This window comes from Artibeus jamaicensis, unplaced genomic scaffold (genome assembly GCF_021234435.1).
Source record: "Artibeus jamaicensis isolate MK-2021 breed Jamaican fruit bat unplaced genomic scaffold, CSHL_Jam_final contig_497, whole genome shotgun sequence".
Classification (NCBI taxonomy): Eukaryota; Metazoa; Chordata; class Mammalia; order Chiroptera; family Phyllostomidae; genus Artibeus; species Artibeus jamaicensis.
This window is the reverse complement of record NW_026521863.1, coordinates 459076-478581: the sequence shown is the minus strand read 5'-3', so window position 1 is coordinate 478581 and position 19506 is coordinate 459076. Positions and strand designations below refer to the sequence as shown.

Here is a 19506-nt window from a genome sequence, read left to right as displayed (position 1 = left end):
GTCTTAGGTTTGTAGGAAAGGAGTCCCAGTAGAGCACCTTTCCTGCGGGTGCACAGATCAGAAAAAGATGGACGGCATAGTTCCACTCGTTAGAAATGCTAAAGACTGGGATCCCGAGTCTGCAGTATGGTGCTGGGCTGTGGGACCGACGGACCCAGGCCCCCCGCACCCGCCCACACGGGAGGACAGCTGTACCCTGGCCACTCGGTCTTGGCACTCCTGGGGTTTTTTACACCTTCGGCTGCCTAGAGAAATCATTCCATTACTAAACAAATTTGTGCTGGTCCCCAGGGTGGGCCAGAAACAAGAGATTAGGAAAATAACGGTGGGGGTGTAATTACTTCAAATGAAGTTGCCTAATAGAAGCTGAGTCACAGAGAAAAAACCTTTTAAGTTGAACTATTTCTCCACTTGAAATTGGTTCCTAGGTTAAAAGTAGCTTGTAACAAAGCTAAATCAACTTGAAGATGCTAAGAACGTAGTTAATTTCAAAAATCTTTTATTGGCATAAAAATGAGAATTGTAAATTGGCACCAAGTAATTCACTTAAATGCGTATCACAATATCATGGTCATAAAACTATCCCTCTTTGCTGTTTTTCCCCCTTCTGCCCACTTTCCTGGGTGTTGGGGGGGCTCGCTGACAACAGTCACAAATCCAGCGACCTAGGAGAAAAATTGTTAGTTAATACACAGTGAGACTCACGGAGGACTGAGTTAAACCCCTTCAGCTCTCCGTCCTTAGCTATCACTAATGACACTCCTGTGCATTTGTGGTGAGAAGGGCAACACCAAGATCCTTCAGGGAGAGAATGTGGTGGTGAGGTGATCAGCGTGCTTGATGCCACGTGACACTCAGGTGGGGGTTGGGCACAGTGATGGTGTGTCTTTTAAAGGCCCGGAGCAAAGGTATGGGCCATTACAAGTGGAATCCTTTCTGAAATCCAAACACTACTGTGCTCCCAGGCGCCAGCAAGATCAACCATTAAAAAACCTGTTCCTGGGCTTCACCTGTTTCCAGCCCTTTTCTCTGCACTCACTGGCAACTGTGTCTCAGCACCCGTCAGCCCGGCTCCCGGGCCTGATGCAGCGGGTGGATGCCCCGCAGCGCACTCTGAGCCCCTGCAGAACTCCAGACTGCTGTTTCAGCTGCTCGCTTCTTAGTGACTCCCAGGAAACTTAGTTCCAGGTATTACTTTATGAAGCATCATACAGTGTTGACTCTGCAAGTTAGTGCTGATGTTACACAATTATGCATGTAATGTTTCAGCTAAGCTACAGATTGACCCTTCCATGTCTCCTTCATCTTCTAGTTCCCTGGAGTTGTCACGCTGCCCCAGTGCACAGAAATCTGGTCTGGTGTGTACAGAGGCTCAGCACTCACTGTGTTAAGCTTCTGTATCAACAGCATAGAAATAAAATCAAACTGATGCTGTTGCTTTAGCTATTTTAGTAGAAAAACAGGCTCATTTTTTAATCAAGCACTACTTCCAAACTCAGACTGGGTCCCTGGCATGGCCTCTGTCCTGTAGTGGGGAGATGCAGGCAAAAAAGGCCGGGGGGCTTGACGCCAGTGGCCACAGCACAGGCCCTGCGCGTCCCCGTGGGGTCTTGTGCAGCCTCCAGAGAGCACACCTGGGGGGCTCCCTTCCCCCCACGGAGCTGCCGGCCCACCACTGCGGTGTTTACCTGACGGGAGCGCACTGAGGCCCACACAGAACGTGTGGTAGCCTCTGTCACACACATCACAGAACATCATCTCCTCTTCGTGGTGGGGCTGTCCACACACAATGCACGTCTTACACTCCATGCATTGCCAGGGGTAGGTCTTAATCATAGAAACAAGCTCCATGGTCATGTCCAGGCAAGAAGGGTGGCCTAAACCAAAACCAGCGTTAGTAGGAGTCACCAATTCACACAGGAACTTTCAACTTAACACAGCATAATGAGATGCTAGTGGCTTTGTGACTTCTCAAGAGCGGCCACAATGGTTAACCGCCAGAGGGAGAAGCCGTGGAAGAAAGCACTGGCCTTCATCTACACCTCACCACCTGCCCTGCAACAACCGGCAGTTCTCTGGTGCACGGCTGGCGGAGCACCAGACGGAGGGTGGTGGAAGCGGCAAGAGGGCGCGTGGTACTCACCGCTGTTGCCGCACTGGGAGCAGTGTATGAGTGACTCGGCCTTGCCTCTCCTGCCGGACTCCTTACCCTTCAGACAGATTCCACAGAGGGCATTGGGAGGGGCCTTGGGCTGGAAGGGCAGAAGAGGGCTATGAATTCGTGCCAGAAGGACCCAGGGCGGGGGCAAGAGGAACTCGCTCACTGCTCTGCCTCGTCGCTACTTCGGATAACTGGCTAATGAGGGCCTTTCGGAAAGACGGAACTCAATTCTGCTCCCAACGCACAATGGCTGCCGAGACTCAGGTTCCATTTTGAAATTCCGTCCCCGGGGACCCCACGTCCGGACTCGGGGGCCGCAGGTGCAGGGACAGCTGTGTCATGAGGGGACGACTAAGCATGATGCCCAAACCCTATTGATCGGAAGAGAATCCAACTAGGCTCATTAGGAAAAAGAAGAGAGTTTTAAGCAGTTTATCTACTGGTTTTGTTTACTCCGATATTTTCCAAAGTTGCAAAACCATATCCACAAACTCTAAGTCACAAAACCGAGGTTTTACCACGTTTAATTGAAAGACGGCTCACGCAGATGGGCACCTGTGTCTCTGGGAAACCGAGGCGTTACTCCCTGTGTGTGCACAACACCTTCATGAGAGCCCGTGCTTGTGGAGACAGCATTCAGTATGAGATGCTAATCAAAGTTTTCAGCCAAAAAAATGGTTACTTGAAAAAGATACAGAGACACCCTTACATTTTGAGTGCCATTGATTTTTCATATTAAAAACACCTCAATCCAATGGAGGCTTTGAAAAAATACTGGCAACACATGGAATAGGACAAAGCGGAAGAGGGTCGCTGCGCCTGCAATCACCAGGGGAGTGACATGAGCGGAGCAATGCCTCCCGCGCTCTGGGCACATGGACGTCATGGACAGAGTGCAGAGGAAGCGCGGCCCAGCATGAGACAGAGCCATGGCCTCACAAGGGACACAGAGAGAAAAATCAGTCCGAGCGGAGTCACTAAATTTCTCTCTGACACCAGCCTCGCCACATGCAGCCTTCGTTCCTCGGTGACGGAGCCACAGAAAGGCCCGCGCGAGGCCCCCGCTCCGCAGTGTCTGGCTGCCACCTCCAAGACCTGTGGCCTGAACACCTTGTTCTCAATTCCTTCAGTGCTTTTACTTGTTCCATTGTCTTTCTTTGCAAAAGATGACAGAGGCGTTCAAAAATAATTTTTGGCTTATTTATTTTAAAAAGTCAACCTTATACATAAATATAATAAAAACAGTAACTCTAAACAGTCACAGATATCTCTACAAAATAATAAATATCGTGAAGTCAGACATACATGTAAAACTGCATGTGAGCTAACCTACATCTCTCGCGTGTGCATCTCCTGCATGTGATCCCCCCCCCCCACCGTAGCAGGGCCCTGCCACGTGCTCTGCCCCTCCGCTGTCCCTGGGACGTGCTAAGTGTGAGGTCCCCCTGGCTCCTCCACCTCAGTAACGACAGCCAGGAAGTGCACTTCTGGGATCCAAGCTCTAGTTCAGTTACACTAGGTCTGCAGCTGCCACAATACGCAGCAGGGAGCTGCCCCTCTGTCCACCGCAACGAGACACCTGTGGGCTACACTGCCTGTGCCGAGCGTGAGAGATACTCGACACTCAATACTCATACTTGAAGGTAGATACTGGCACACTAAGTGCTCTTATCATCTCCCACTAAAATCAGGAAAGTAACACACGATATTAAGTCCTAAAAAGAACTCCTCATAGGAGATCCTTTACAAAAATCAACAGGAATAAAACACAAGACTAGTCGTTCACATCCTAGATCAATTCAAGTTCGACAATCATTAAAATACATGAGACGCCGTGACACCAAGGAAATTCCAGGTTTAACTTCTAAGCTTAAAAGCATGTGTTGTTAAACCACTTACAATTTTCCTTACCCAATATTCTTCATCTTGATGAAAACGGGAGGGGGGAGAGAAAGAAGGGCACAGAGAGGCAGAGAGAGGGACGATGTGCTTCGTCCCAGCACTGCCTGAGGTGCTGCCAGGGTCCCGGACAAAAACTCACGGCCCCTTCCAGTGCACGGCGCTCCGTGGGGAGCCGCACTGTCCACGCCAGGACCTGGCACAGTGGACGCAGCCGCAGCAGGCTGGGAAGCTGGTCTCGGTGTGCTGTGGACTTGGGGGAGGGGGACAGGAAGTGTGTGCAGAGCCCCCCAGGGACTGACGGACAGGGCCCCAGGCATGTCTGATGGAGACAGTCGAGTCTACTTGAAAAGCCACAACATCACAGTCTCACTGCTGCCAGGGACACAGCACTCGTCCCCACCGTTCTGAGCACCTCAAACGAAAGGCTCACCAGACACTCGTTTTCCGGCTAAAAGACCAACCGCAGAGCCGTGAGGCTTCCGTGGCAGCACAGACACCGCACAGACCTCGCGGCCTGGACCCCGACAACTGCGAGTCGGTTTCGGATTAATGTAACCTAAACTCTGTCCTACACGACATTAGACACATCACTTTCCTTGACTCCCATGTTTTAGAACATTTGTATCTACGACCTTCAGCTTGGAGTTCCCTAATATTGAGGCACATCGCGGCTTATTAATAATTTTCATAGAGGTCAGCTTTTAATAAACACGGTTCACATTAACGCAGGACGTCTAGACCCTGGCCGTCCCCGCTGCGGAGCCCTGACACGTCTTCCGCACGCCGGTGCCCTGCAGCTGCCTGCGGTCCCCCCCACGGGGAGGCGCCGCGGGACCGAAGCCCTCCATTTCCGGCCCCACTGAAACATCTGCTTCCGAATCCTCTTCCAGCCCCCGATCGATCACCAGCCTCACCCTGGCCACGGCCAGCACCCCGCAGCCACTGTGAGACCCGAGCAGGCGAACTTTCCAGAACTTTATCTTTGGAGTTCATTTGCTTTTAATTATTAAGCATGAACTTAAATCTTCAGTTTAAAAAACTAGATAAGCTATGTATGTGAAAACAGGCCCCAAAATCAAGTAGCTACAGCCTGTTGACACCCTTGGAGGCCGACCCCACTGAACGAAGCTTAACTGTCCGCCCTGGGCCAGAAAACACGAGCTTTGGGTTGACCGTGTAAAGGCGTTTTCTGGCCCAGTGTGCGCACACCACGTCGCCTTCTCCCTGGAGGGGCGCACCGGGCCCCCGCCGTCGAAGGCACATGGCTGCAGCTCCCTGGGGCCGTCCCCCCATCCCAGTCCCAGCTCCAACACCCGACCCTCGCTAGCTGTAACGATCCACAAAACTCTCAGCACCTCACTCTTACACGTGCCTCCGGAACGCCCACACATCCCAGACCCAGACGCTGCCTGTTTTGCTGTTGCCGCCTACAACTAGAGCCAGCCCCGCCCCCGCCCCACCCGCGACGCTCCCACATCAGCCACCCTGCGAGCGGCTCCTGACCTGTGCAGGGGGTGCGACTCCGGCAGGAAACCGGGAGAGCGGCATCCCGGCCACAGCACGCTGAGAGCAGCCAGATCAAAAAATTACCTGGAGTATCAGAGCCCAGGCCCCCGCGAAACAGCGCCACCCGGCGGCCCATTTGCCGAGGGTTGGCCACCAAGCCTCACTGTGGAAATTGGAGTGTTTACTACTTCCTGTCAGACTGAGCTGGATTTGACAGGCCCGTCCTAGACCCTCCTCCGCGAAGGCACGACAGCCCCGCAGCCGGGCCGGCACAACCAGCAGGTGCCATCTGCCCGGACACCGAGGCCTTCAGAGGGTCTGACGACGGCGACCGTGACTCCACGGAAACCAAGCACAAGGTTCTGCCTACAAAATAACCTTTAAAAACCCATACTTGCCTGGTTATTACCTAAAAGAAAAACAAATCCTCTTATAGAATGTGCACATACGAGGAAGAGAAGCTGAACCACAGCCGCGGGGAGAGCGCCACCAGGAGACAGAGCCAGCGGAGGGGCCGACAGAGGCAGAGGCCAGAGGCGCGGCAGGAGGGGCTCCACGACCCGAGGTTCAAAGGTAAAACATTTCAGGGAGAGAGCTGGTCAGGAAGGAAGCTGAGTCAGGGGCTTTTTTCTTCTACCTTGTACCCGGGAACTGACTTGGACAGTCCAGAGCGTTTGGCAGCGTCCTTCCTGGGAGTGGCGGCTCTGTCCTTGGGCCTCGGTCGCCCCTGGAGCGGCTCCTCCTGGCCGTCGGGAAGGCCTTCGCCCTCGGACGCGTGGCCCGAGGAGCTGTCCTGCAGTCGAAGGCACAAGTGTTCCTGGAATTCACACAGGTTTGAGTCTGAGTGGTGCAAACTACAGGAACTATTCACAAAACTCCAAGTCCCATCAACTCAAAGACGAGAGGGTGATTCTAACAGGAGAGCGCGCTCTCCAGTGGAGACCGAGGAGGAAGAGGGTCAGAGCCACGCTCCACCCCCGACCAAGGCCACAGGGCAGGGCCGTCTCCTCGGGCTGTAGCGGCACAGCGAGCGCTTGCTGTCTGAAAACAAAGGCTGGGGTCCGTGCGGGGGTCTGGCGGAGTAACAGTGGCCGCTAAACAAACAGGGCCGCACGTGCTCCAGCTCCCGTGTCAGACGACGCAGGGTGGGCCTGGGTTGCTGGGCACCGGACACGTTTCAGAGGCTCTGAGTTTAGGAGTTCAGCATCTGATCGCCCGGCTCACTTTTCTAGTTAAAATGGAAACATTATGCCCATGCAAGCACCAGGCTACCCACCCTGGGACCACCAGCAGGGCCCTGCTCCCCCCGCAGTACAGGCCCGGGCTCCAGTCCCGCGCACACCCTGGTGAACTAAAACACAAAAACAGACGATTCTCGGTGCACGTCTGCAAACGTGTCTCGGTACTTTGTTTAATCATCCTGTCAGGTGATTAAACAGTCTTTGAGCTGAGTCTTCTGTCACGTGAGTCTAATCTCCCACCAACTGTGGACGTCAGACGCATTTCTAATTTCCCCCAAGAAAAGGCACGGTCAGCACCCCAGGAACGCTGCTTTCTAACTGAGCTGCGCCGGCACCGTCAGGTCCTGTGTGTGAGTCTTGTCGGTGCGTCGGCGAGGCCCATCTGTGGCACTCGTTGGTCTGCGCACAGACTGTCATCCCGGTCCCTGGAAGTGCGGGATCGCTCTCCATCGCGCCTGGCAGCGTGGGGGCCGAGGTTGCCAGCCTCACCCCCTCACCAGACAACACGCCCCTGCACCCACGTGACAGCATCTCATTTGATAAAACACATACAGTCACAAACTGTTTCGGAAGCTTCTGGCGACCGAGCAACGCCCCGCCGAGCAACGGCGGCACACTGTCAGGTTCAGGATGGTCAAGGAGCAAAGTGGACACAGGGTCCGCCACCAAGCTGAACCAGATCAGGGCCTGGCACCACCCTAGGTCTGCCCTTCCCGCCCTGGCCGCACCCACTCCCCCACCGACTGGCTGCTGCAGTTTGCTGCCAAAAAAAATCATCCGGAAAACCCACCAGCAAGCACAACAGAGGACCAGCGACCGGAACGCAGTCCTGTAGGAAGCCCAAAGTTATTACTTCAGCAAGAGGAACCCCAGCAGAGGCGCCCCCCACACCGAGAGGGCTCAGCGTCAGGCTGTGACCCGGCCTCTCGTGCTGACGGGCAAGTCCAAGTGCAAACATGCCCAGCTCGTCTGCACCAACGGCCACCGTGAGTAACTGCTCTCGGGGCATGTTTTCCAGACGTCTTCTGCAACTGTACTGTCTCTAAGAGAGGACGGTGACACGGGTTGAACCTAACATCCCAGGAAAGCAATCAGCAAAAATGCCAGGGGAGGGGCAGAAGTCCTCACCGAGGCGCCTTTACTTCTCCTCTTCTCTTCGCCCCGACCGTCCTCGGCCTCGTCGGAGTCACCGTCACTGTCCAGGGCAGGGAGCTCAGGGTCCAGCGGCGGCTCATACAGCGCCGTGTTCAAGGGCAGGTACCGCAGCTCATCTGGGGAGTACCTGCGGTTCAGAGTGACGCTCGGCTTTCTCTCATCGCCAAACACGGCGACTCGTCCCTGAGCGACGGGAACAGCCTGGAAACCTCCCCAGTTAACCCCGAGTACTTGTGAGGAATGACTGGGGGCAGAAAACATTTCCTTGTGAAGGCCAGGGAGCGGCAATATGTAAAAAGCCTAAATGTCTGTTACCAAGACTGAAACTGTAAAACATGCATTTGATTATTAATCATACAAAAATGCTGCCTCTCTCTTTTACCCTCAACCCAAGAGAATAACCAGAATGAAAATGTCGGCAGACACCGGTGAACTGCATCAAGACAGAATCCTAGACAGATGCACCTGGGGACCACGGCTGCGGCCCGTGCGAGCTCTCCCCACTGCCCACGTGAGACAGCGACAGTGTGAGGACACAATCAGCCAGCAGGCACACGCGAGCCACAGCAACCTGGGACTCGCTGTCAGTTAAGAACAAACTTTCGGGAATAAGTTACATAAACCAACCTGTGCGGTCTGTGTTCTCGGAAACGAAAGCGAGGGTGTGCCGGCCTGCACCCTGGGACCCCACTCAGGAGTGGGTGCCGGACGTGTAGCTCCCTCAACCCAGACGTCGCACCTGAAACCACAGGGCTCAGCCCCGGGCCCCGGCCGTTAGCAATCTGCTGACCCAGGAACTTAGAAAATTAAAATGCGCTGGCCCAGGACTTAAGCTGAACCTTCGAACAGCACTTTCCCGTGCTCTGCTTTCAATGCTAGTCTGGAAAGGCTGGTCTCTGTCCGAGGAGCACCAGGGTTAGGGCTGCAGGAGAGGCAGAGGCCCGGGCACAGCGGGACCCCGTGAGTGCCGACTCCAGTTCCGCAGGCCACAGTGTGGGAGGAAGTGCGTCGACACTACCTGCAGGCCTTGCTTCCCACCGTGCGGTCAGGAGCCTCGAGTGAGGACAGACTGCAGCCCGCAGGGCCGTGGCTGGGACCACACCCTGGGGTGCAAGGAGCCAGAAGCCTCGGCACCTGCCCCAGACACACAGAGGCTGGGTGGGAGTGGACCGCTGGGGCAGACAGCCAAGCTCCGCCAGCTGTGTCCACGTCCCGGTTGAAGGGCGCCCTTCACCAGAGCCCGGGGACGGACCACAGGCATCTGCAGGAGGCCCCAGCACTGGGTGCTCCCTTAGCCACAGCCAACAGGGACGAACGCGAGCGGAAGGGCCACCTACCTCTTGTAATACTCCTGGAACTGCCCGGGGATGAGCGCCACTGGGTAGGAGCTGACCTTGGTGCGCTCGGTCGGCAGCACTCGGTACTTCCCTTGGGGCACTTGAATAACCTGGCAAGCATGTGGAGAAAGACAGGCTAACCCCGTGCCGGGAATCCAGGCTTTAGGAAAATAATCTACACACGGCCACCCCACCCTGCAAAGAGCCAAAATCAGGAGACATCAGGATGGGCTGGCCACCCAGAAGAACAGCGGAGTCTTCTGTCCTGCAGGTGCGGTCTGCTTGGCCCTCCCCACGGCCGTCACCCAGAGTAAGGACAGTGTTCTCACAGCGAGGCCCCTGTGACCCAGCTGCAGCCTCTGCTGCTCGACTTGCCCGTCTGTGGCATGGGGACACCGCTGGTCTCAGCCTCACGGAGCGGAGAGAACTACGGGAGCTGACATGGCAATCTCAGACAAGACCCTCGGGGCACACAGCAGGAATCAGCGTACCCCAGACAGCAAAAGACACCCACACACACACGCGCACGCGCGCACGCACGCGCTCAGGCACTGGCAGGCCACCCAACGCAGTGTCTCCGGCTCTGGGGAGAAGGGCCCTGCTGCGAGGCCAGGCAGCCATGGCTCAGCAGCCACTGGGCGCGGGTCACAGGGGCAGTGGGTCCTTACGTGAGTCTGCAAGTCGAAGTAGGCTCTCCTCTCCTCCATGCGCTCCCGGTTCAGGTTGCTGTTAAACTCGGCGGCTTTTTTGGCAGCTTTCTTGATGTACTCAGGCACTTTGCTGGCTTCAACTTTCTGTGTGTTCTGCTGCTGCATTTGCTGAAACAAAAGCCCCAGGGTTGGAGGTCACATGCACCTTTACACAGCGTCACTGCCCCCAAACCAGACCCCAGGCACCGTGACACCCACAGAGTACTCCTTGTAGTGGTCCGTGATCCGCTGCCGCTCCTTCTCCTGCAGAATCACCGAGTACTCGGCGTGTTTGGCGGGGTACTCCTTGATCATCAGGTCGATCACTTCATCACTGCGCAGCGCTGTTAACCCTAGTTCAGACCCGAGATGGGGGCAGAAAGCCAACTAAGGCTCAATAAACAAAACCACTTTTTAAAATATGCTTTTTCTTCAAGCTACTCTGTGCTTCAAACATTTCCCACCAATCAAAACAAAATGTTTTAATGCATTTGAAAATAATAAAAAGAAACTCATAGTGAAGTCAATTTAAAAAATTACCAGACTTCCAAAGGCAAAGAAATCAACTCGCCGAGTGTTTCTTTCTGAGACTCTGTACTATAAACACACATCCCTTTATCAGATACAACTGAAAACGCGTACTAGCTGCTGGGAATACCACACGATAGCAGGTGAAAAAAACAAAGAAGTCGAAACACGTCCCAGTCCTTCTCCTCAAATCTGGTGAACTCAACTCCACCAGGAGCGTTGGCCGCAAACACCAGCCACACAGGCAACCAGGGACCCTCGCGGCAGCGGAGTGAGCGCGGCCGAGACACCGGCCCTCACCTCCTGTTGACAAGTGGCCGTGTTGCATTCAATGTTTGTGAAGTCACAAACAGAGCGTGGAGACAACCACTCGAAACCAGAAACTGAACAAAATCCGCCTTTTAAGAAGCAAGGATCAATACTTGCCAGAAGCACTGGACAAGCTTTGCACGCGCGCGCACGCGCACACACACACACTGACAGTTCTGTTGTGAATGTCACTAGCAAAGCGGCATTTCTGTGCAGTGCATCACTCTCCTTTGCACGCTCACAACCACACATAACATCAGTCCATCCACTTCACGAGTGTTGAACAAAGAAGGACACCCGTGCCCTCTCGCCTCACAGCCGCGCAGCTGGCGGAGCCGCGCCCCCGGCCGCGTTACCGAGCGTGCACTGGGTCTCCGTGATGACGTTCAGCTCCCTCAGGTAGAGCTTCTCCTTGTGCGACAGGTCCCGTCGTTCTAGGTCTCCAAAGAGAAAAGGGCAAGGACTGTTAAAAATGGTCATTTGCATTTGTAAAACTTTTAAAAGCTAAAATTACTTGTTTAAAATTAAAAAGCTAGCACCTTCAAGGATTTTTAAAAAGACTTCATGTTGCATACACCAAGTATCATTAAAGAGAACACAAAAAAATCTTACGAATTCAAGAAATAAAAGTTAGAACGAAACTGAAAGCAGGATAATTCAAAGCCAGAAAGCGACAGAGCCACGATGCCCACAGGTCTCACACGGCCACCTCCGCGCTTCAGGGCGAGGGGCGGCGGGAAGAATCAGAAGAATCCTCAGCTCATACGGCTGCAAAAGGACTTTTTCTAAAAGTTTCCCCAGGAAATTAATCTTCCTCGTTTTGCTTTTAAATCAGTTCACAAAGCGAAAGGACGGACTGACGCGGGGAGAGGGGCTGGTGACAGAGGCAGACCAAACTCGGCAGCAGAGGAGGGCGACGTGCCCGTCACCCACACCCAGACATTTGAGAGTTAACGAGCTACAAAACCGGTTAACGGCGAGCTCTCATCTGTCCCACAGACCAAGGCGGCCGGGGTGGGGAGGGGAGTACCTGGGTACTTCCGTTTGAAGGAGGTCACGCCCAAGTACTCGCTGACTTGTTCCTGGAGCATGTAGTACTCCCCAGTCTCGTCCGGGGGCCACTTGTACTCGATCAGGTTTTCTGCCGGGTAGTAGCTGAAGCTAGACACAGAGGTGCGTGTTAGGCCTTCCACGGGGCTTCCTTCTACGGCGTGGCAAGCATTTTTATTTTCAAGGATTTTGAAAAACTGTTTTACTTATATGAGTCCTCGGTCAGCCTCGTGTGACTTAGCAACACGAAGAAGTTCCACCCAAGGGAAGCACAGGGCGGCCGGGTGGAAGTTCCCAACAAAAGGGACGAGGGCAACACCACCTTCCACGTAACGTAAAGAACCAACACTCCCAAGTGTTGGAACCAAAGGCATTTCTAAGCTTAAGAGGCCGGTCAGGCCGAAACAGGCTGGAGGCCCTGGTTCCGAACTTTTCCTCAAGGGCCCGATGCCAACAGCCCCGGCTGCACCATCCCAGGGAGCCCCAGGAGGCTGCGAAGGCAGGACCCTGAAGTCCCGTCTCTCAGCGAACGGGGCCATGCACCCCACCCGGTCGCACACACGGCCTCCACAGACCCCGGGACGGAGCTGTCCAGTGGTGGCAGAGTGCTGCCGACCGATGCCAGGGATGCCAGGCCCGAGTGGCGAGCAGACCGTGGCTTCCTGGGCCAGGAGGGCCCAACCTCTGACTGTCATTGATGGATGACAGTGGCAGGAGTGGGACACTATTTCATGAAACTACCCAATGAAAAGTAAAGAACAAAAAAAAGTTCTCTCAAAGATGAGTATCAAAATTGGATACTGAAATGCAAAACTATGAAACCGGACCCTTACCTCATGGCACATACAAAAGTCAACTCAAAAACAGACCCAAAAACCTAAATATAAGAACTAAAACTAGCAAACTCTGAGAAGTACACATAGGAGGTGGATCTTCCTGATCTCAAAGTGGGCAGTGGGTTCCAAACGACATGAAAAACACGAGCAACACGTAGGAAACAGAGAACAAGGGATTCAGCAAAATTTAAAACTTGTGCACGAAAGGACGTAATCAACAGAGTGAAACGACAAACCCACAGACGAGAGAAAATACTGGCAAATCATGTATCTGATGGGGATTAATATCCAGAATACATTTTTTTAAAACTCCTACAACTCAAAAACAAAATAAAAAGCCCAATTTAAAAATGGGCAAAAATCTTGAGGAGACATTTGTCAGAAGATACACAAGAGGCCAAGAAGCACATGAAGAGATGCTCAGCGTCCTTAGGCCTGAAAGACTTTCAAATCAGAGTCACAGCGTAAGCTCTTCACACCTTCCAGAGCAAACAAAAATACTGCGTGTGCCCCGCACTGGAAAGCTTCCTTCTTCACAGACCCTCGAACCAGGGGTTCCTGCCAGTGAATCGATGCCATGACTTTTGGCTGACAAACCCGTGTAAGGAGAAGTTGGAAACTTCTAATTCTCTTGGCAGGACTATAACCCGGTGCCTCTGCCGTGGAAAACAAAAACTGCCACACAACCCAACTACTCCACTCCTGGGAATGTACCCAGAGGGACACGACACAGGGACTCTGGGCAGACACAGCTCCACCGACATTCACAGCGGCTGGTTCCGGCCCAAAGGTGCAAACAAGCCAGGTGTCGTTGGCAGATGAACGCACCGGCAGAGACGGTGTATCCGTGCAATGGGGTGTGATTCAGCCTTCGAGAAAAATGATAACGCTGCTCACAGGAGATGCCGGAAAAGGCACAGTCACAACGACAGAAGGTAGAGTGGAGGTTGCCAGGGGCTGGGGACAGGGGACGTGGAAACTTCTAGTGCTGGACGGTCATGGCGTTTCTGTTCCCAGGAAGGAAAGAGTTTTGGAAATGGATGGTGGTGACAGCTACACAACACTGCAAATACAGTTAATGCCACTGAACTACAAGGAAAATGGGGACTTTACAGGTCTTTTACCAAAATCTCTAAAAAACTGAATTGCATTGGGAGCAAAAGCCACTGTGGTGTCACACCGTAGAACACGACAAGAAATACCCGCACCTGTCCATGACCGCCTGCGCCTGGGCTGAGGGGAGCGAGGAGGGCGCTGACGCAGGGCGGCGCGGAGCAGGGGGTCCTGGTACCTGAGGTCCTGACTTGAGGTCTCGCAGCTCCTGGAGCTGTCTCCTGAGCCCATTCGCCTCCTTTTGGGGGGCTGGGTCCCATCATTGGAGTTATCTTCATTATCATCCTGTACGTTTGAAAGATTTTTTTAAATAATGGGAATAATAAGGAAAGAAGGTATCTTCCCAACTTGTCAAAATGTTCATCATAAAGAGTTTCTAAGGACAACTGGTTATATAGTGTTAACTTCCTATGATGATTTTTAAAAGGCCCAAGAATGTGGCATAGGTAAAACCCAGGAAGAGCTAAAAACTGATTCTCAATACAATTAAAGTTAAAAAAACCAAACCTTTCAATTAACCTCTAACTCTAAATCTACTTTTACTTCCTTACCAACCAACACATCGACCCAGGTTAAATGCCTCCCGGTTTAAACAGACATGTAAAATTGCTGTAACAAGTTGAAGCAGACCCTCCTACCCCAGCTATGAAATATATATAGATCATTTAGTGTTTAACTAGAAAGAGAGGCTTAAAATTTTTTTTAACTCACATTATCCATTGTAACAATGACTATCATGGCTGAAAGATGGACCGTTACGTTAAGAAAATAAATGAAGGATCAAATGTTAGGAAATTGGTCTGTTCACATGTTAGCTAAGGCCTAATGAGTAGAAGGCTTAAAAATATTTCTTAAAAAAACAAAACTCAAGGTAACATAGCTTGCTAAGACTAATATTTTATTAAATACCGTGGTCCTCTTGCTACATTTTAAAAGGGAAGCAATCCTGCAGGAGAGCATGGACAGCTAGTACGGTATTTTGGACAGGCAGCCGGAGCTGGGGCCTGGGGTCTTTCTGGGCACTGCCCTTCACTAGCTGAGCGGTTATCCTCTGTGAGCTGCTCCTGATCTGCAAAACTGAGACAATAATGGCGCCTGTAGAACTTGGCTAAGACAAGGATTAAAGCAGTTAATGCACAGCAGTCACTTAAAAGAGAGATCTAACAAATAGTCCAGTGCCCGTTAGAAGTCAGTTAACATGATTATGGTGATAATCAGAAAGCCTCAAACGGCTCCAGCCCTTAGGAATTTACTCAGATTCTTTCCCAAACAGTAAAATATATGGAATATGCATTTTCCTTTTCAGTTCCTATAAAACAAGCATTCAATTAAAGAGCTCTGATACTCCTATTAAGAGGAGCGACCAGGTAGGCGATGGAGAACAGGCTGAATGTATTCTTCAAAGATTTGCATTTAACAGTGTCACAAAGGAAACATTCATATTCACTACTTGAAGTATAACTCCTTTTAAGCATTCAAGTGTCATTCTTTCTATTTTACTTGTTTCTGAGGTTTTAAGGATTTCTGTCAATTTGTTTACATTCCTATTGACTAAAAAATGGAGACACTCAAAAAGAGACAAAAGTTAAAAATGCAATGTCCTAAAAAAGAAGCTGAAACTACAATTTTGTACCTAGTGTTCGAACTATTACAGATTCTAGGCAAACGCATCATTACCTTAAAAAGAACATTAGTCAGCTATACCAATTTTTCCTGATATTTGATGGGACACAATTCAACTTAAAGCATTTGCACGGACCGAAAGTGCATGTGTGAAGGCTGCTGCACGTGTATCAGACCCGAGTTGGGTTGCTCCCCGCTGGGGATGCAGTGTCCCAGCGCGTCTCAGGCCGAAGCGGAGGCAGAAGCAGGCAGACGTGCCCTCCGCCTGCGCGTGCGCACCGTGCACTGAGCCAGCGTTACGCCCCGCGGGGCGGGGCGGCGCGCCGAGCAACTCGCTCACAGCCAGGAGTGGGGCCGCGCACTTCGGAGCCCTTCAGAGGCTGGTCCCAAGCAGCGGAGGCACCGGAGTCCCCGACCCCGCGGACGCCAGACTTCCGGGGAGAGCGGACCCTGAGTGCGCCGCCCCGCTGCGTTCCCGCTGCACGACTCTTCCGTCAGCTGAAGTTCCAGCATCCCCCACCTTCCGCCACACCGACCACACTTTAAAAACAGAATGTTTAACGCAGCCCATCCTGCTCGTCTTCTTTTTTCTCCACTCATCTTTGGCTTTAAAGATACTACATCATTTTACCTCCTGAAAACAGTACAAATTACATTTAAGCAGCTTCACTGAACACATCGGGATGGCTGTGCGCGAATTTAGGGATTAAGCTCCTCGTCGACCCGGTCTTTCCATACTTGTCACAAGTCCTGACCCGCAGGACGTTTCCGAGCAGGCGCGAGGAGCCCGCGCGGACCTGCAGGCTCGTCCCGAGCCCGCGCATTCCGCGGTCGGTGCGTCCGCGGCCTCCGGAAGTGAGCTCCGAATCTGCTCGGACGCACGCAGCGCCGGAAAACGGTGGCCCACGGCGCGGGTCTGCCGTCCTCACCCGGCAGCAGGCAGGCAGCAGGTGACGGAGCCGGGGTCCCCACGGTCCGCTCCCGCCCTCTGTGCCGGCCGCTTGCCCAGAGCCCGGCCCTGCCCGAGCCCCCGCCCGCCGCAGTTGGCCGCCTCCTTACCTTCGGGGACTGTGCTCCAGGAGTGGCCGGGTCGCTGTCGCATGGCCGCGGGGAAAGCGCCGTCCCAGGGCCGGCCACTGCCGCCATCAGCCCGAGCGCCCCCCGCCGCCGCCTTCGCCGCCGCCGTCGCTTGGTCCCGGCCGCCGCCGCCGCTGCTGCCACCGCCGCGCGGGCCGCCTGCCGCCCCGGCCCCGCCCCCTCCGCCCGCCCGCCGCCCGGGGGCCGGCCCCTCCCGCCGCGCGCCCCGCGGGCCGCCAGCGCCGCTGCCGCCACCGCCATGGCCGCCGCCAGCGCCTCACGCCGCCCGCCTGGCCGGTTCCGCTGAGGTTCGACCCCGCTGAGCCCCTGCTCCCGGAGCCGCCGCTCTGGCAGCCCAGCAGCCGCTCCGCCCTTAGCTGCAGCCACCCGACGCTCCCCCAGCCCCCGCTGCTGCGCCGCGCACACCCGCCGCCTGCCGAGCTCCCCGCGACGCGCCGCCCCACCTCCCGCCGCGCCCCCCGCCCGGCCCCGCCCCCGCCCCTCGCCCCCAGCCCGGCCCAGCAGCACGTCAGCCCCGGGGTCCCCTCCCCTCCCCCGCCCTCCCCCGGCCCGGGAGGCTCCCGCCCCGTCCCTCGTGGCTCCAGCCTTTACTGCTACCCCCTGCCCGCCTTTGTTCTCCGCTGGCGCTGCCAGTGAGCCACCTGCCCTGATATGTGGACTCGCCACAGCCACGGCCACGGGTGCGCAAATCGTAAAGCGTCAAGGCAGCTGAAATTCCGCCTGCATCTGGCAGTCTGTGCTGGGGTGTGGCTTATGCAGTAGCTACGGCTACGGAAGACAGGCCGGCCTGCGGGACAGGAGGGATAGACAGCCGCCGAGGGGCTGCAGGAGGCTTCCTCACGCGGGTCCGACGCGGGGGGGGGGGGTGACACCGCAATAGTCACAGGATTTTGGGGACCACGTTGTTGTTTGGGTTCTGGCTCCATGCTCACTCCAGTCTTGACAATTTCTTAACCTCTTTTCTCATCTGTAAAGTGGGGAGAAATTCTGAAACTCCAGGATTCCTGTAGAGGGCACTGTGCACGGTGGGCCCCTGGAAGGCATCCAGAGGATGGGAGCTGTTTCTTTGGAACGGAATTTATTATTAGTCTAACTTTTTAGGCTGCACTTAGTCACTTCTGGGACTTCATTTACAAACAAAAACAGCCCTGGCTGGTGTGGCTCAGTAGATTGAGTACTGGCCTGTGAACCGAAGGACCTCCAGTTTGATGCCCAGTCAGGGCACATGCCTGGGTTGTGGGCCAGGTCCCCAGTAGGGGGCGCGCAAGAGACAACCACACGTGGATGTTTCCCTCTCTCCCTTCCCCTCTCTATAATAAAATCTTAAATAAAATTTAAAAAACCACTCAGGAACTGAACCTTAACGCATGGCACACAGCTGTGATGATGACAAGGTGCCAGGAACTCGTTCAGGGTGACCTAGAGGCACACACTTTATGTGTCAGAACTCGACTCCTTTGGGGGCACTGGGGGGCCAGTAGGCTTCCCTTTTTACTCGTTATTTCTGCTTACATTCTGCAGAAACAAGTTGGGAAAGAAGTTGGGATGACTTCCAGCAGAGCCATTAACGCGAATGGCCACCCAGACAGGCCCGCTGGCCCTCTCCCAGCCTCTGACTAGCGTCAGGCCTGAAGTGGTACCACCTCCGACTGCACCCAGTTTGGACTTGGCACTCTCGGTCCGACCAAGACCCCATTTCCCTCCCAAGAACCTGCCCACTCCACTCAACACCCACAGAGACCCCAATCCCAGGCACAGTGCAAATGGTCCAGTCACAGCACAAGCTGCTGGGGGCGGCTTGGCAATGTCACCACCGATGGTGCCGTGGCCCTGCTGTGAAATGCGCAGCCTCGGGAGGAGGCAGCACCCTCTCGGGTGTTCAGTCTGTGCCCAGGAACCCCTGTAGTCGGTGGAAACCCACCGCTCAGTGCCAGAGGAAACGGGCTTATAGAAACAGGTCTCTGTCCGGGGCCCTGATTGGTCTGTCCTCATGCAAATGAGGCTCCAAATCGTCCCGTGGGACTGGCTTGTTCTCGCTATAAAAGTTTGGTATGTTTTCTATAGCAAAGTAGCAACTGCTCACTCCCTTTGCAAAGACTTCTGGGACTGCGACTATCAAGTCTCTGCTGTGTCGCCTGGAGCTGTTAGTCCTGGATCATCCAGTCATTATGACACCTCAGTGAACCCTCTCCTCCACCTTCCCATCTTCCCATTTCTAGATGATTCCACTAATGGGTATTTTTACTGTGCATTAAGTTTGACGTGGCGTTTCAAGTTCTGAGTGTAGACACGCCTCCCTTCGTTGCATTTTGCTTTATTGTGCTTTGCAGAAGCTGTGTTTTCATCAACATCAAAGCAAGACCCTCCAACCCAGCAAAAAGATCACGACTTGCTGAAGGCTCACATGACGATCAGCAATTTTTTAGCAATAAAGTGTTTTTTAATTAAGTACATCATTTTGTTTTGTTTGACGTTATGCTACTGCACACTTAATGGACTATAGTGTAAATATAACTTTTGGACGCACTGGGAAACCAAACATTCATGTGACTGCTTTATCGCGGTGGTCGCGGTGGTCTGGAGCCAGACCCGCAACATCTCCACCCTCTGCCTCTGCAGGCGCGTGCTGCTCACAGACAGGCTGCGCTCCGAGAAATGAGTCATTAGGCGACTTTATTGTGCAGACATCAGCGCGCACGTGCAGCGCCCACTGCACACCTGGGCTACGAGGTACAGCCCGGCACTTCCGGTCCACTTGCCGAGCAGCCGTGATGCGCGGCGGCAGGTCCTGAGGCGACGGGCAGTTTTCAGTGTTATAATCCCATGGGACCACTTCACAGCACTGTTCTGCATGCGGCACGTGACTGTATCACGAGGAAAATCGCAGGGCTCGTCACAGGCGGTGGCGCCGCCCCCTCCCCCAAGCCCAGCCCTTGTCTCCTTGCTAGAAGAGCGCTA

At 54.0% G+C, this 19506-nt stretch overlaps 2 protein-coding genes across 3 annotated transcripts; one reads left to right on the top strand and one right to left on the bottom strand.

Moving 5' to 3' along the window:
• Positions 1-482: 482 nt before the first annotated feature.
• Positions 483-16596, bottom strand: PHF10 (PHD finger protein 10). Of its 2 annotated transcripts, XM_037126064.2 has the most exons (13): positions 16510-16583; positions 14737-14904; positions 14006-14112; positions 11859-11989; positions 11185-11268; positions 10211-10344; positions 9971-10120; positions 9303-9412; positions 7939-8092; positions 6207-6362; positions 2144-2252; positions 1689-1877; positions 483-665 (listed from the first exon to the last, which is right to left on the bottom strand). In XM_037126064.2, the coding sequence occupies exons 2-13, from the start codon at positions 14785-14787 to the stop codon at positions 580-582; spliced, it is 1461 nt and encodes a 486-aa protein (XP_036981959.2). In that variant the 5' UTR covers positions 14788-14904; positions 16510-16583; the 3' UTR covers positions 483-579. The 2 variants fall into 2 exon arrangements, with proteins under 2 accessions (XP_036981959.2, XP_036981957.1); XM_037126062.2 differs by lacking the exon at positions 14737-14904 and having other exon boundaries at positions 16510-16596.
• Positions 16551-18999, top strand: LOC128627964 (uncharacterized). The gene is made up of 2 exons (XM_053668712.1): positions 16551-16835; positions 18070-18999. Exons 1-2 carry the CDS (start codon positions 16551-16553, stop codon positions 18166-18168), a joined length of 384 nt encoding a protein of 127 aa, XP_053524687.1. The 3' UTR covers positions 18169-18999.
• The last annotated feature ends 507 nt before the right edge of the window (positions 19000-19506 follow it).

Bases quoted from the DNA above. Each gene is read 5' to 3' on its own strand.
- LOC128627964 (XM_053668712.1), top strand. From the start codon at position 16,551: ATGGCCGCGGGGAAAGCGCCGTCCCAGGGCCGGCCACTGCCGCCATCA. The intron at 16,836-18,069 runs GTTCGACCCCGC...TACATTCTGCAG, and splicing joins GCCTGGCCGGTTCCGCTGAG to AAACAAGTTGGGAAAGAAGT.
- PHF10 (XM_037126062.2), bottom strand. From the start codon at position 16,596: ATGGCGGCAGTGGCCGGCCCTGGGACGGCGCTTTCCCCGCGGCCATGC. The intron at 10,345-11,184 runs GTAACGCGGCCG...GGTCTGAACTAG, and splicing joins GGAGACCCAGTGCACGCTCG to GGTTAACAGCGCTGCGCAGT. The intron at 10,121-10,210 runs GTGGGTGTCACG...CTTTTGTTTCAG, and splicing joins ACCACTACAAGGAGTACTCT to CAAATGCAGCAGCAGAACAC.